At 47.3% G+C, this 16,885-nt stretch overlaps 1 protein-coding gene across 8 annotated transcripts in view; it reads left to right on the top strand.

The window, feature by feature from the left end:
- Window positions 1-16,885, top strand: part of LOC122543258 (sodium channel protein type 8 subunit alpha-like) — a 418,530-nt gene that overhangs the window by 24,241 nt on the left and 377,404 nt on the right. For all 8 annotated transcript variants that reach the window (XM_087985565.1, XM_087985570.1, XM_087985567.1 and 5 more), the window contains exons 2-3: window positions 6,993-7,182; window positions 9,254-9,587. In XM_087985565.1, the coding sequence (XP_087841691.1) occupies window positions 9,312-9,587 (276 nt within the window). In that variant the 5' untranslated portion in view covers window positions 6,993-7,182; window positions 9,254-9,311. The remainder of the gene's footprint in view (window positions 1-6,992; window positions 7,183-9,253; window positions 9,588-16,885) is intronic.

The raw sequence follows: 16,885 nt of genomic DNA, 5'->3' as shown, positions 1-16,885 counted from the left end.
CTCCGCTTCCCCCTCCCCACTCCGCTTCCCCCGGCCCTTCCCCGCCCTTCCTCCTCCCCTTCCCCTCCCCTCATCTTCCCCTATCCCTCTCCTCTCCTTCCCTCCTCCCCTCTCCCCTCCTTTCCTAAATCCCCTTCCTCTCCTCCCTCCCCCTCCCCTCCCTCTCCTCCCTCCCCCTCCCCTCCCTCTCCTCCTTCCCCCTCCACTCCCCTCCCCATTCCTTCCCTCCAAACCTCCCCATTCCTTTTACTTAACCCTCACCCTTCTCCTTCCCCCTCACTCCTCCCCTTCCCCTCCTGCTTTTGTGCCCCTCACACTCTATTCCCTTCCCCACTCCCCTTTCCTTCCTCTCCCCTTCCCCTTTCGCTTACCCCCTCACTCCATCATCTCTCATCGCCTTCCCCATCCCCTCCCTTCCCCATCCCCATCCTCTCCCATTCCCCATCGCCAAACTCTCCTCTTCCCCATCCTCGTCCTCTCCCCTTCCCCATTCTCATTCCTCCCCTTCCCCATCTCCACCCTCTCCCCTTCCCCATCCTCGTTCTCTCCCCTTCCTCATCGCCAAACTCTCCCCTTCCCTTTCCCCATCCCCGTTCTCTCCCCTTTCCCATCCCCATCCTATCCCCTTCCCCTTCCCCATCCTCTCCCCTTCCCCTTCCTCTCCCCTTCCCCATCCCCATCCTCTCCCCTTCCCCATCCCCATCCTCACCCCTTCCCCATCTCCATCCTCTCCCCTTCCCCATTCTCATTCCTCCACTTCCCATCTCCATCCTCTCCCCTTCCCCATTCTCATTCTCTCCCCTTCCCCATCACCATTCTCTCCCCTTTCCCAACTCCATCCTCTCCCCTTCCCCATCCTCTCCCCTTCCCCATCCCCCTAATCTCCCCTTCCTCATCCTCAACCCTTCCCCATCCCCATCTTCTCCCCTACCATATCCTCTCCCCTTCCCCATCTCCATCCCCTTCCCCATCCACCTCCTCTCCCTTTACCCTTCCCCATTCTTTCCCCTTCGAAATCCTCTCACCTACCCCATCTCCATCCTCTCCCCATCCCCATCCTCTCCCCTTCGCCTTCCCCATCCTCTCCCCTTCCCCTTCCCCATCCTCTCCCCTTCCCCATCCTCACCCCTTCCCCATCCCCATCCCCATCTCTTTCCTCATCCTCTCCCCTTCCCCATCCCCATCCTCTCCCCTTCCCCATCCCCATCCTCTCCTCTTCCCCATCCCCATCCCCTCCCCTTCCCTATCCTATCCTCTCCCCATCCCCATTCTCTCCTTTTCCTCTTCCCCATCCTGTCCTCTTCCCCATCCCCATCCTCTCCCCTTCCACATCTCCTTCCCCATCCTCTCCCCTTTCCCATACCCATCCTCTCCCCTTCCCCATCCCCATCCTCTCCCCTTCCCCATCCCCATCCCCTCCCCTTCTCTATCCTATCCTCTCCCCATCCCCATTCTCTCCTTTTCCTCTTCCCCATCCTGTCCTCTTCCCCATCTCCATTCTCTCCCCTTCCCCATCCCCATCTTCTCCCCTTCCACATCTCCTTCCCCATCCTCTCCCCTTTCCCATACCCGTCCTCTCCCCTTCCCCAATCCAACCCACTCCCCTTCCTCATCTCCATCTTCTCTCATCGCCTTCCCCATCCGCTCCCTTCCCCATCCACTTCCCCATCCCCATCCTCTCCCCTTCCCCTTCCCCATCTTCTCCCCTTCCCCATCTCTATCCTCTCCCCTTCCCCATCCCCATCTTCTCCCCTACCATATCCTCTCCCCTTCCTCATCTCCATCCTATCCCCTTCCCCATCCTCTCCCCTTCCCCATCCCCATCCTCTCCCTTTACCCTTCCCCATCCTCTTCCCTTCCCCATCCTCTTCCCTTCCCCATCCTCTCCCCTTCCCCATCTCCATCCTTTCCCCTTCTCCATCCTCTCCCCTTCCCCATCCCCATCCTCTCCCCTTCCCCATCCTCTCCCCTTCCCCATCCCCATCTCCAACTCCTTCTCCACCCTCTCCCCTTCCCCTTCCCCATCCTCTCCCCTTCCCCATCCTATCCCTTTCCCCATCCCCATCCTCTCCCCTTCCCCATCCCCATCCTCTCCTCATTCCCATCCCCTCCCCTTCCCCAATCTCATCCTCTCCCCTTCCCCATCCCCATCCTCTCCCCTTCCCATCCCACCCTCTCTCCTTCCCTATCTTATCCTCTCCCCTTCCCCTTCCCCATCCTCTCCCCTTCCCCATCCCCATCTCCATCTCCTTCCCCATCCTCTCCCCTTCCCCATCCCCATCCTCTCCCCTTCCTTATCCTATCCTCTCCCCATCCCCATCCTCATCTCCATCTTCTCTCATCGCCTTCCCCATCCGCTCCCTTCCCCATCCACTTCCCCATCCCCATCCTCTCCCCTTAACCAACCCCATCCTCTCCCCTTCCCCTTCCCCATCCTCTCCCCTTCCCCATCCCCTGTCCCCATCTCCTTCCCCATCCTCTCCCCTTCCCAATCCACATCCTCTCCCCTTCCCCATCCTATCCCTTTCCCCATCCCCATCTTCTCCCCTTCCCCATCCCCATTCTCTCCCCTTCCCCATCCCCATCCTCTCCTCATTCCCATCCTCTCCCCTTCCCCATCCCCATCCTCTCCCCATCCCCATCCTCTCCCCATTCCCGTCCTCTCCCATTCCCCTTCCCCATCCCCATCTCCTTCCCCATCCTCTCCCCTTCCCCTTTCCCATCCTCTCCATTTCCCCTTTCCCATCCTCATTCTCTCCCCTTCCCCATCTCCATCCTCTCCCCTTCCCCATCACCAACCCCACCCTCTCCCATTCCTCATCCCCATCCTCTCCCCTTCCCCATCCTCTCCCCTTCCCCATCCCCCTCATCTCCCCTCCCCCATCCTCTCAACTGGCCCTTCCCCATCCTCTCCACATATCCATCGTCTCCCCTTCCCCATACCCATCCTCTCCCCTTCCCCATCCTCTCCCCTTCCCCATTTCTATCCTATCCCCTTCCCCTTCCCCATCCTCTCCCCTTCCCCATCCCCATCCTCTCCCCTTACACTTCCCCATCCTCTCCCCATCCCCATCCCCATCCTCTCCCCTTCCCAATCCCCATCCTCACCCCATCCTCACCTCCTCTCCCCTTCCCCATCCCCTCCCCTTCCCCATCCTCTCCCCTTCCACATCTCCATCCCCATCTTCTCCCCTTCCCCATCCCCATCCCCTCCCCTTCCCTATCCTATCCTCTCCCCATCCCCATCCTCTCCTTTTCTTCTTCCCCATCCTCTCCCCTTCCCCATCCCCATCCTCTCCTCATCTCTATCCCCCTCCTCTCCCCTTCCCCATCCCCTCCCCTTCCCCATCCCCTCCACTTCACCATCCCCTCCACTTCCCCATCCCCTCCACTTCCCCATCCCCTCCACTTCCCCATCCCCTCCCCTTCCCCATCCTCTCCCTTCCACATCTCCATCCCCATCCTCTCCCCTTCCCCTTCCCCATCTCCATCCTCTCCCCTTTCCACATCCCATCCTCTCCCTTTCCACATCCCATCCTCTCCCCTTCCCCATCCCCCTCCTCTCCCCTTACCCTTCCCCATCCTCTCCCCTTCCCCATCCTCTCCCCTTCCCCATCCTCTCCCCTTCCCTATCCTTTCCCCTTCCCTATCCTTTCCCCTTCCCCATCCTTTCCCCTTCCCCATCCTTTCCCCTTCCCCATCCTTTCCCCTTCCCCATCCTTTCCCCTTCCCCATCCTCTCACGTTCCCCATCCTCTCACGTTCCCCATCCTCTCACGTTCCCAATCCTCTCATCTTCCCAATCCTCTTACCTTCCCCATTTCCATCCTCTCCCCATCTCCATCCACTCCCCATCCTCTCCCCTTCCCCTTCCCCATCCTCTCCCCTTCCCCATCCTCTCCCCTTCCCTATCCTATCCTCTCCATATCCCCATCCTCTCCTTTTCCTCTTCCCCATCCTCTCCCCTTCCCCATCCCCATCCTCTCCCCTTCCCCATTCCCATCCCCTCCCCTTCCCCATCCCCATCCCCTCCCCTCCCCTTCCCTATCCTATCCTCTCCCCATCCCCATCCTCTCCTTTTCCTCTTCCCCATCCTCTCCCCTTCCCCATCCCCATCCTCTCCTCATCTCCATCTCCATACTCTCCCCTTCCCCTTCCCCATCTCCATCCTCTCCCCTTCCCCATCCCCCTCCTCTCCCCTTCCCCATCCCCTCCCCTTCCCCATCTCCATCCCCATCCCCTCCTCTTCCCCATCCTCTCCCTTTCCACATCTCCATCCCCATCCTCTCCCCTTCCCCATCCCCATCCTCTCCCCTTCCCCATCCCCATCCTCTCCCCTTCCCCATCCCCAACCTCTCCCCTTCCCCATCCCCATCCTCTCTACTTTCCCACCTCCATCCTCATCCTCTCCCCTTCCCCATTCTCATCCTCTCACCTACCCCTTACACATCCTCTCCCCTTCCCCATCCGCATCCTCTCCCCTTCCCCATCCCCCTCCTCTCCCCTTTCCCATCCTCTCCCCTTCCCCATCCCCAACCTCCCCCCATCTCCATCCTCTCCACTTCCCCATCTCCATCCTCTCTCCTTCCCCATCTCCATCCTCTCACCTTCCCCTTACACATCCTATCCCCTTCCCCATCCCCCTCCTCTCCCCTTCCCCATCCCCAACCTCTCCCCCTCCCCAACCTCCCCCCATCCCCCTCCTCTCCCCTTTCCCATCCTCTCCCCTTCCCCGTCCCCAACCTCCCCCCATCTCCATCCTCTCCCCTTCTCCATCTCCATCCTCTCCCCTTCCCCATCCCCATCCCCATCCTCTCCCCTTCCCCAACCTCTCCTCTTCCCCATCCCCAACCTCTCCTCTTCCCCATCTCCATCCTCTCCCCTTCCCCTTCCCCATCTCCATCCTCTCCCCTACCGCTTCCCCATCCTCTCCCCTTCCCCACCCCCCCCTTTTCCCCTTCCCCATCCTCTCCCATTCCCCATCCTCTCCCATTCCCCATCCTCTCCCCTTCCCCATCCTCTCCCCATCCCCATCCTCTCCCCATCCCCATCCTCTCCCCATCCTCTCCCCTTCCCCATCCTCTCCCCTTCCCCATCCTCTCCCCATCTCCATCCTCTCCCCATCTCCATCCTCTCCCCATCTCCATCCTCTCCCCTTCCCCATCCTCTCCCCTTCCCCATCCTCTCCCCTTCCCCATCCTCTACCCTTCCCCATCCTCTCCCCTTCCCCATCCTCTCCCCATCTCCATCCTTTTCTCTCCCCAACCCCCTTTATCTCTCTGTCCCCCCTCTGTCTGAATTATATAAGCAGACATTATTTGACAGAGGCGAGTCAGGTTGGGATTTTGTTAAGGATTGGCATGAAAAGTACTGGAAGCCTGAATACTGCAGTGTCTCCTCTTCCTACCCACCCCCTCTCTTGAATCCAGTGAACCTAGCCCTATATATTTTAATATTAATTATTTACACCTATTGCATTCTCTGTACACACTAGCGATTGATGTGATAAGGGAAGGCTGTTCTGAGACCTCTATGATGTGTTGGTGGGTGGAAATTGGGATTTGTAATAGGATCTGGAGTGCCAGTTGTAGGGATGAAGTGGTCATAGTGTTAGGTAGGTGTGTGGCAGAGGCCTGGATATGTGATGTGGCAAAGGGAGTTCCTGATTTATTTTTGAGGAGAGGGAAGAGTGGAATTCTTTTTCTGAATGAATGTGTTGCTAAGTTTAAGATGTTTTGGAATTGCAACTTTTTTCTTGGTTAGAAAAAAAGGCCCAGGAAATAATCATCTTGGGTCCATGCTGCAGATAACAAGTAACATGTCATACAGTTTATTGCATAATTTGGTTTCCAATTTATAACAAAAAAAATGCTTTCAAGAATTGGTGATGAGTTATTGACTTTGGTGCATTTGTTGTTGATGCATCTTATGCTTTGGAAAAATATGCATTCCTTGATCAGTGGATAAAAGTCTTGCATTTGTGGCCAATAGTGGAAGATTTGAGCTATCCCATCTCCTCCACCTTTCTGAGGGTAATCGATGTGCCTGGCTTTTCCTCCCCCCTCCCCATATTGTTTCTGGTTATTGTATATGCACATACTGCATTTATTTGCATGGTATTGCCCAATCTGTATGTGTCTCTCTTTCGCTTTCTGACACATACACATTAGCCCCTGAAGTCCTCTCTGAGCTTACAGAGTTGCAGTGGTGAATTGACAGCACCAGCTGCTAGGTTTTGACCCCAATCTCATTTTTTCTTGACCCCCTGCCCCCCGAAAAAATAGCGACATTTCTAAGAAGAACACTTCCATGCTTCCTGATATGTCAGGCCCACGCCCATTCAACAGTCTCCGAAATACCAACCCCCACCCCGTCTTATTCCAGTATACATTTCACGTGGGGCTGGATGGCAGTGCCGTAAATGCCACTCGACCCTCCGGTTGATAAGTGCTTGGCAGCTCAGGCAAATTGCAGGATTTTATTTCAAATGAGCCATTGGCCAAGAGGAGAGGGGACTACACCGGGAAGCAATTCGGGACGTCAAGATCGTGCTAACCCCCACTTCCCCTGTCCACTTGCTACAGTGGGCTCTTTGCATGCTTTGACTTGGGTGTGGTTTTTGCACTGTATTTATAGTGTGCATCTCTTACACGGATCTGCTTATATAAACAAGTCCACTGCAACCACATTTTGCCATTAAAATTCAACCTGCACAGCTAAAAAAAAACATCAGATGTAGCACAGGGAGCGGCGTTGCTAGTTACAGCGAGAACCAGTGACGGTTGGTAATGAGGTGTACTGTAGCAAGCATTCTATGCTTATTTTGATTGAGAACGATTGTGCGCTCTTACCCTTGCAATTTCACATCAGTTCAATCAACATGGTTTTATTTATGATACCTGGCATTGGTTTATCAGTTCACCCCCTCTGTGTTTTTCTTTAATGTTAATATTTTATCATTTGAGCGATTAAAAACTGCATTTTAAATTTCAGCTTGCAGCCTCTATGCTGGACACGTGATTGCCATTCATTATTGATTGCCTTCCTGCTGATGTAGCTGAAATAGGCATTGGATAACGAAATAACCTGGAATTGATGCTCCATTGATCTGCAAAGGATTTGCAAAGAAATGTCCAGTGTCTGAACATGAATTAAGACCAGAAAAAAGAACAAAATCCAGAAGGTAGGTTCAATGGTTAACAACAATCAAAAAGCTCGCCACTGTGTTCTGGCTGCTTTGAGCCGAAATGGCTCCAGTTCTTGGCACTGAGGCGAGCAAGCAGATTTGAAGGCAGGCAGGCAGGCTGTGTTATATTCTGGGGGAGCACGGAGACCAGGGCATTTGATGTAGACATGTGTGGTAATAATGATAAACCTAAGGCTTGTTTGTATAGTGTGAGTTTTTATTTGTAAAACTTGGTGTGCGTTAAGGTGCCATTCGTTCATCAAGTCTCTTGACTTCGTAATAGCTGAATTAGGATGGGTGAAAGTATAGTGGGTTTCAACTGTGTACTAGTTTTTTGAGTTAAGTATTACTTACCTTGGCCTCGAGTCTAAAAAGGAATATGGATTTTACAAACATCAGTGCCAACTTTGACTTTCAGTTTCACGATAAGACAGGATGAAATCTTATCATATGTACCATAACTGTTTAATGAGTATGTCTTGTTGGTAAAATTACACATTGCATCTTGTCTTAACATTATGAGGAGTCAAATTGGCAAATAATGAAATCAATAAATGAGTTTTGAGTCACCATTGCAGGGTGACAGTTTGCTGAATTCAAACTGACGATCCAGATCTAGATTGTGTTTTTCTCTTCAATATATCATGGCACAACTGAAACTGCAATAAAAATAGTGACTTTAGGAAGGGAAGTTAAATGTGGAAGAGGTCTGACATGCTTCAGCCTCTGATGAAAGGTTTAGATTGATAATGTGTGCATATCCCAGTTTGAGCTGTCATTATGTAACATGGAAAGCGACCATTACCTTGTACACTGCAGTAGTTGGAGAGTGTACACATCATTGAAATAAGATCTTTGAACACTTGAAGTTTTACAATCATTCACCTTTCTCAAAACAAGACCACCTCTATTCTGGCAATATTCTGTCCCTTGTGCATGCTCTCATTGAATTAGACCCAGCCTGAAACAAACCCTTTGAGATCATGTAATCTACTCAAAAGAGAACTTGCTCTTTTGAAGTGGGACGCTGAAATTTAAGTTGTGGCTGAATTTTGTTTGCAAATGATCTATGCTGAAAGATTATAATCTGAATATGTAACGCTGCATTTGGAGAGGCAAAAATGAGTTAATCTGCAGATTTTTAGATGTCAAGGGTCCGTGTTAATGCCTTAACGTGGTAGCTCTTTGAATTTCGAGTTTCATGGCAACAATTGTAATTGGGACATTACTGGATTCCTGCATATCTTATCTTGCTTTCACTGTGCCATTGTGCATGTTTTGCCACAATATGCAACAATAAAGAAAAGCTATTGGTCAAATTTAAAATGCAGTGTTGAAAATTTCAACACTACTTTTTGCCCACATTTCAGTGCCAATGTATTTACAGTCTCAGAGTCATAGAGATGTAGAGCACGGAAACAGACCCTTCGGTCCAACCCGTCCATGCCAACCAGATATCCTAGCCTAATCTAGTCCCACCTGCCAGCACTTGGCCCATATCCCTCCAAACCCTTCCTATTCATATACCCATCCAAATGCCTTTTAAATGTTGCAATTGTACCAGCCTCCACCACTTCCTCTGACAGCTCATTCCATACAAGTACCACCCTCTGTGTGAAAAAGTTGTCCCTTAGGTCTCTTTTATATATTTCCCCTCTCACCCTAAACCTATGCTCTCTAGTTCTGAACTTCCCCACCCCAGGGAAAAGACTTTGTCTATTCACCCTATCCATGCCCCTCATGACTTTATAAACCTCTATAAGGTCACCCCTCAGCCTCCGATGCTCCAGGGAAAATAGCCCCAGCCTGTTCAGCCTCTCCCTATAGCTCAAATCCTCCAACCCTGGCAACATCCTTGTAAATCTTTTCTGAACCCTTTCAAGTTTCGCCACATCCTTCCTATAGCAGAAGCTTTGGGGCGTTTCTGAAAAACCTGGTCAAGGGTGCAATATAAACTTTTGTTCTCATTAGTTGAAGAAAATATTTAATGGGTAGTCTCAGTGCTAAATATCAATTTTCTTTAGTTGATCTGTAATTTTATTCTTAAAGTTTCTTTGATTTTTTTTAGACAGAGCTGTCCCATCCTGGAGGCTACATAATTGAAGACATTGTTGCAGGATGAAAAGATGGCAGCGCACATGCTTGCACCGCCAGGCCCTGATAGTTTCCGCCTTTTCACCCGTGAGTCTTTGGCTATCATTGAGCAGCGGATTGCTGAGGAGAAGAAAAAAAAGCCTCCCAAGCAAGACAGCAGCCACCGAGATGATGATGATCAAAATAAGCTTAAACCAAACAGCGACCTTGAAGCAGGCAGAAGTTTGCCATTTATCTATGGCGACCCCCCTCCTAAATGCATTGCTGAACCATTGGAGGACTTGGACCCTTTTTATATAAATCAGAAAGTGAGTGCCTTGGACAACAGTTAATAGCTCTTTTTGCAGGGACAAAGCTGTAAGATCAGATTGAAGTACCAGAAGTGTGGTTGGAAAATTAGGTTTGATATTTCCCACTTGCAAAGGTTAACAGTCATGTGCCAATAATTGTCTGAGGGGAAATAGGTCACAAGCTATAAGTTTAAGTCTACATTTTGGTCTCATGTTTCTGGTACCTTGTAAAATTGGATCATACCTCCCTCGTGGCAATTTTACAGTCTCAGCCTTGATTTGTAACTGACTTCCATTTGAAAGAGCTTTGTACATTGTCCCGAGTGCCTTGGCATAGCTGGCTTGCAACAGCCACAAACTTGCTTTGTTTTTTATTATCAATTGGGTAATGATTACAAAGTCACAATTTCCAAGCATATGCTTTTTTTCCTGGTTTTTAAAATGAGTGTTTATCTGGATTATACTGGCAGTCATGCAATGTTTTCAATATGGCTTGCACATATTAGGAAAGGGATAAGATGGATGATCATTGTAGAGTTTAGTGACTGAAATATGAATGAGACTTAAAAATTGAACCTACTATTATATCAGTGCATGACATGTCAGCCATCGTTATACCAAGATAGAGATGCCCCAATCAAAACAGGGGGTTGTTGCTAAGTTGGATGCGAGGCTTTATCACAATTAAGTCATGTTTCACGATCCCATTTTTTTTGTTTCATGTTTGCTGGTAGTAGGAATAAAATATTTTGTCTTTGAAACCATAGTTTATCCCAGCAATGATGATGGCCTCAAACATTCACTGCAAGATGAAAGTAAACAATTGGATGCATTTTCTTAAAAAAAACCCTAGTATAAGAATTGGACCTATGATGGACAAAACTGTAGCTTTTAATTATTTTGCTCATAAAAATATTTTTTCCAAATTCTACAACCCATTTTAAATTAGCCCATGACATGAGGTAGGAAATTTAAAATAGGCAACAATTATCGTTGCTTCACCAATCCTCCCTTCCTAAATCCAACTCCTCCATCCCAGCTTGGTGCCTTCAGAATGGCACATTCTCTGCTACTATGCAAAAAACCCCAACCATTTTTGACTTATTAGACAACCACAGTGTTTGTCCTATTGAGTTGAAAGGATTTGAAAATTATAGTTGACAGATTGCCAACTCTTACGAATTGTTTTCTTTTTCATATAATGTCAGTTCATCAGACCTTGCCCAGGTAACCTTGTTTTCTGGTGATGTTGTCCTCCATAAAGTGCTATTACGTTGATTGGATAAAAACATGGCTTGAATTTTTTACAAATTAAAAGGGCATCAACTGAACACATTTGCTTTTTGACTTGAACCTTTTCCTGTCAGGATGTTCATGTGTTGTGCCAGTGGCTAGGACTTGAGAGAAAACCAAGTGTGGGAACAGGACTGAAGATTTGAGATTTGTTTGATATAAAATTGGAGCTAGGATTTTGTGAAAAAGTCTGTTCACTTTTACACTGTGGCATTGTAAGTGCAAGTAGAAAATGGGAATGCAAGGAATGGTATTAATACTGGGTAAGGAATATTTTCAATCTTGTTTTCAGTGGATTGAGTAGAGCAGGACCAACTCTCAGTTAGCAAACTTTATTTTCCACAAAGAATTATTTGAGGCATCAAGAGATTCTGCAGTTGTTTTGTCATTGGACCTGGATTCAAATCTACTCCAGGCTGATGGGGTGAAAGTCTCTGCTGGCTGTAAGAGTATGGATTAAAATGAATTCAGACAGTCTTAACCCAGTTCTAAGTGAGCATGGGCCTGCAGCACAAATGGCTCCTGACTTGTCAATTTGTCAGCTTGGTTCCCAGTGACAACAGATTCTTAGTACGAGGCCAGGTTCATAAATTAACTGTAGTTGTGAGTAGCCCAAGATGGAGCTTGGAGGGAATGGAATGTTATTTGCTGAGGTGCCCCTGTATTTTCTGGATTTGTCATGCCTTATTTACCCAGTAGTAGGTATGCTTGTAACTTTTTATTGGGGGAGGGTATATCATGCTGCAGCAAGCCAGGGCTCCCATATGACTCTAGTCATAAATCAGGTAGCATCAAAAAATATACTTTATTAAGAACTGAACAATCTGTGTTTTCTTCCATGCAGTTTAGTGAACCACATTCATCTGAAGTGACAGATCATCGTAAATATCATAAAGAGATATATGTACACTAGCTAGTGCCATGCAGCCCTTTCTTGTTCTCATTTGCCTGAAATATACTGAAGTCATTCAAGTGAAATTTCAAGTCGAATTCCACCTGTAGTTTTAAACTGAAGGTCCACACTAGTAGCATGAATTCTGCTCACAGTGGGTGAAGGCCCAATGTGTTTGGTGCTGCCAAGACTGAAAAGGGGTTAGCGTAAAGCTAATGGTGCGTGGTTGGTGGTAAACTTACTTATTGAGAGTTTGCAAATTTATAGAAAGAAAGGAAGACCAAGGGAACAAAGTCATTGCACAGATCGTGGGATCCAGATCCAGAGCTACAGCCACCATGAATATAGTTTTAATTTATGCTTGCCCATGCTGCTGAACTTTAAATTTAGTGAGCCAGTACTAAAGCTCAGGAAACTTGCAATAGAGTTGAATTGTTTTTTCTTCTGCATGCTATGTTGGTTGAGATGAGACAAAAAAATAACTGTCACCATTGTCACCATCAGGAAATGCCCTGTTACCTGATTTTCCCTCGAAATTTGTAAATTTCACAACACTTATAGAAGCATAGAAAATCAGAGCAGGAGTAGGCCATTCAGCCCTATGAGCCTGCTCCAGTATGATCATGACTGATCACTTAACCCAGTACTACTTCCTCTTCATACCTTTCGATCCCTTTAGCCCTAGGAACTATAACTCCTTCTTGAAATCATATGTTTTGGCCTCTACTTCTTCCTGTGGCAGAGAAGTCCACAGGCTTCCCACTCTCTGGGTGAAGACATTTCTCCTCATCTCAGTCCGAAACAGCCTACCCCAGATCCTGAGACTGTACCCTCAGTAAGGTGAGATTGTAGCTGTGTGATATCTATTGTGAAAGTATGCAGTACTCTCTTAAATGAACTTATGCTTGGAATAGAATTGCTTTTTAAAATGAATGTCTCAATTCAGTTTTTAACTAAATATGGGCCCAAGGTGGAAGATTGCTAAGTTAGCTGTGATTTTTAAGTTTGGAAAATGTCACAAATGTTGCAGCAGGAGATGCGGATCTGTGCTTGGAGTTGAGAAGCAGTATTTTAAGGCATTAAAGGGTTTTGATCTATATTCTGTGATGAAGTACCTGAGCTGGGACAGATTCTGATGCTGAGCACTTGGAATGGGATGCATTCCATTTGCTCCATAAACATCCTTCACCTTAATGCGAACTGATTCTGTTTTTTCCTGGACTGCCTTAAATCTGAAGCTTTGCAAGTTCTAACAATTATTTTGAGATGAAAGACGCACTGAGCTTGCAGGTGTCTGCCAGAGGTCAGCAAGAGGCCTTAATAGATTGGAATAAACTTGTTAATTGAACTCAATAGAAATCTCTATATGATGGAAGGTTCACCATTTTCCTTATCGGTTAGCCATAAATATGCATTTTGTTGTGCCAGAGCAAAACGTTAGATAGTTCATCGATCACAGATATATTTTTAAATAACAACTAGGTAAGTTTTCTATAGGTTTGCACATGGTCACGAGGCTTTGCATAGATTTTTGGTCTAAATTTATTTGGCTTGGATTTCACCTACAATGTGGAAGTTATAGTCACAATTATAAGAACAGCAGTAAATAAGTTATGGAGGCTTGAGACTTTATCAGAATGCAACACCAAAAATGTATACTTATGTAGAATCGTTAACATAAGAAAATATCTCGAGGTGTTTCTTGGGACATTATAAAACAGTAAACGTGGGGAAGGGAAATGGAAGCCCACTTTTGAATACAGAAAATTGATGGGAATGGTCAGCTTATTAGTGTCAAACCAAGTGACTATTAGGGCAGGTATCCAGAAGCTTGGTCAAAGAGGCTAGTTTTAAGGAGTGTATTAAAGGAGGAAAAGGAGGTAGAGAAGAGGAGAGTTTTAGGCAGAGAATTCCAGAGTTTGGGGTTCAGCTAAAAGCATGACCACCAATGATTGAGCAAGTAAATTGCTAGATGCTCAAGAGGCCAGAATTTGAAGAGAGCAGGGATCGCATAAAGTTGTGGTATTGGAAGCGAGGGAGAGTGTGCATATGTGTGTGTGTATCTCTGAGTCAAGCAACATTTTGTGTTTCAAATGTAAAGTCAAAGTATAATTTTATAATGGCAGATTTCTGACGATGAAAGAAATCTGTTAGTGTATTCCTGCCAGGTCTGTATCCTTATCCCCCTTGCCACTTCTTGGCACTATCTATTTTCCTCTTGTGTGACCTAGACCTCATTTTCCCACTTTGGTTTGTTTGCTTGCTTAAGTTAACCAGTCTGACTGTTGCTTCTACTCTCAAAGCAACCCATTTTATTTCGGAAGAAGGGTCACTAGACCTGAAACACTAACTTTCCTTTCTCTTCACAGATGTTGCCTGACCTTCTGAGTTTCTCCAGCAATTTCTGTTGTTCCTTTTTTTTGTTCTAAGGATGCAGAATCTCTTTCTGAAGTTGTCACCGGTAGTGATTGTAATGAGGTCATCCAGGTGGACCTCATAGAATCAGAGTCCCTGATTGGGGCTGTTAACCCGGTTCAATCAGGGAGCCCTGGCTGGCAGATATAAACAAGAATGTCAGAAGTTCTGCTCACTCTGAGAGCTGGCTCTGAGGGAGCTGGATCAGTGTCAAGGACTCTCCATGTATAGATAGAAACATATCACAGAATCCCTACTGTGTGGAAGCAGACCATTCAGACCATCAAGTCCACACTGACCCTCCGAATAGCATCCCACCCTCACCTAATCCTGTAGCCATGTATTTCCCATGGCTAATCCACCTGGCCTGCACATTCATGGACACTATGGGCAATTTAGCATGGCAAATTCACCTGACCTGCACATCTTTGGACTGTGGGAGGAAACCAGAGCACCCGGAGGAAACCCACACAGACACAGGGAGAATGTGCAAACTCCACACAGACAGTCGCCCAACAGTTACCACTGAGCCACCATGCAGCCCCTGTCAAACCTTTGAAAGAAACTTGTATGTTTCAATAATATCACCTTGCATTCTTCCAATTAACAAAATGTATGAATTTAATGTGCTCAATCTATCATCATAGCATTGGCCTTTGAGCTGAGGAATCAATGGGTAAATGTGAATACAGGTGCTAGTGTCTCCAGAAACCTAATTAGGTCATTGCTGTGAGAGACTGGTTACAAGTCTTGATATTAGGTATGTGTCTTACCCTGAATGCTATCCTGGATCATTTTAAATCCAAAATTATTCAGGAAGGAGGAGATGGTGACCAGCTTTTCCAGTTTGAATGAAACTTGCTCCTCATACCAGCCCGGACACCCTTGCCATGCTGACTGAGCTTGAGGAACACCATTTGAGTGAAGGCAATTGTATAGCCTCACTCAGGACATATCCTGAATGGAGGGACTCTAGGCCAGCCCACAGCAATACCCCAAAACAAAGGCAAGCCTCGGCCAAACGGTTAACATTTTCTCAAGGATCTGGGCCGGCAAACCATTGTAGTGCTTCCTGTATGGAGACTCGAGACAGCAAAAATGTCCCACTGGACCTAAATGAAATAAGAGAACTCAGAGGCCGGTATCCAGGAGAGTGCACACCCTGGAAAGCCCACCTACATCTGGTTTGGAGCAGTTAAATTGCTTAACAACATCAAAATCAGAACCAATCAAAATAAACATCTGGTTAAATAGTCACCCGGTTCTAATGGAGGTTGACACTGGCCCGACTGTATCAGTGATCACAGAACCAGTCTTTAATGGAATTCGCACTGGACTCCAATCCTTAAGTTTGTGCAGGACCTCAAATAGGCTGAGAACCTATAACGGGGAACCCTTACTGATCAAGTGTACAACTTCAGTTCCGGTCTCCTATGAGAAGCAGCTGGTTCAGTTCCCACTGATTGTAGCTAAAATGCTCGGGCCCAAGATTGATGAGGTGAAATTGGTTGAGAAAGATTCACCTTGAGTGGCTCCATGTTTTTTTCAATTAGAAAATGGCTGCCTGAGTGAAGTCCTAATTGAATACCTGGAAGTTTTTCAGGAAGGTCTAGGGACTATTAAATGAGCCAAGGACACCTTTCATGTTGACTAGGAGGCAATTCCACGATTCTGTGAGATCCACCCAGTGCCATTTGCCTTATGGGCAAAAGTAGAAGCAGAAATCAGGAGGCTGGAAAGGGAAGGAATCGTCAAACCAGTCCAGGTTATGGAATGGGCAGCACCGGTCGTACTGATTGTGAAGCCTGAGAGGTCGGTTCCCCTTTGTGAGGATTTTAAACAGATGGTAAACCATTTGTTCTCATAGTTAGATAAGTACCCAATCCCTCATGTAGAGGATTTATATGCAAAGCTGGCAGGGTGACTGTCCTTTACAAAGCTGGACATGAGGCATGCCTATCTGCAATTACAGTTAGATGAGGATTCCCAGAAGTATGCTACAATTAATACCCATAAGGGTTTGTACCTATATGCAAGACTGCCATTTGGCTCATCAGCCTGTGCAATTTTTCAGTGGATGATGGAGAACATTTTACAAGGTCTACCCCAGGTTGCCATTTATCTAGATGATGTGCTAATAACAGAGAAGACCAATAAGGAGCACTTAGACAACTTGGACATAGTCTTTCGATGTTTCTCCCAGGCGGGCATGCACCCTAGAAGAGAAAAATGTGTGTTCCAGGTACCCTAAATGAATTACTTGAGCTACAGTGTCAACAAGACTGGGGTTACACCTGTTGGAAGATAAAGTGAGGGTGATCAAAGGTGCCCTGGCTCCCACATCTGTACCGGAGCTTAGGTCTTTCTTTGGGCTGGTGAATTATTACAGGAAACTCATACATAATCTGGCCTCCGTCTTGACACCCTTACACCTGCTAAAGCCTTGGAAATGGCTGTGTAGTCAAGCCAGGGAAGTGAAGAAACAGCTATCATCCTCTGAGGTGTTGATGCACTATGATCTCAAGCAACATCTGGCATTGATATGCGATGCCTCCCCGTACAGCACTGAGGTAGTATTACTCATACGTGGCCCAATGGAGAGGAACACCTGATAGTGTATGCATCCTGGACTTTGTCTAATGCAGAGTGTAAATGCACCAGATAGAGAAGAAAGGTTTGGCAGACATATTTAGAGTCAGGAAGTTCCACCAATACC

The sequence above is a fragment of the Chiloscyllium plagiosum genome, unplaced genomic scaffold (genome assembly GCF_037043375.1).
Source record: "Chiloscyllium plagiosum isolate Xiang-an unplaced genomic scaffold, Cpla_swu_hap1 HiC_scaffold_53X, whole genome shotgun sequence".
NCBI classification, from domain to species: Eukaryota; Metazoa; Chordata; class Chondrichthyes; order Orectolobiformes; family Hemiscylliidae; genus Chiloscyllium; species Chiloscyllium plagiosum.
Note: the sequence above shows the minus strand (reverse complement) of the source record. Positions and strands in the feature narration are given on the sequence as shown.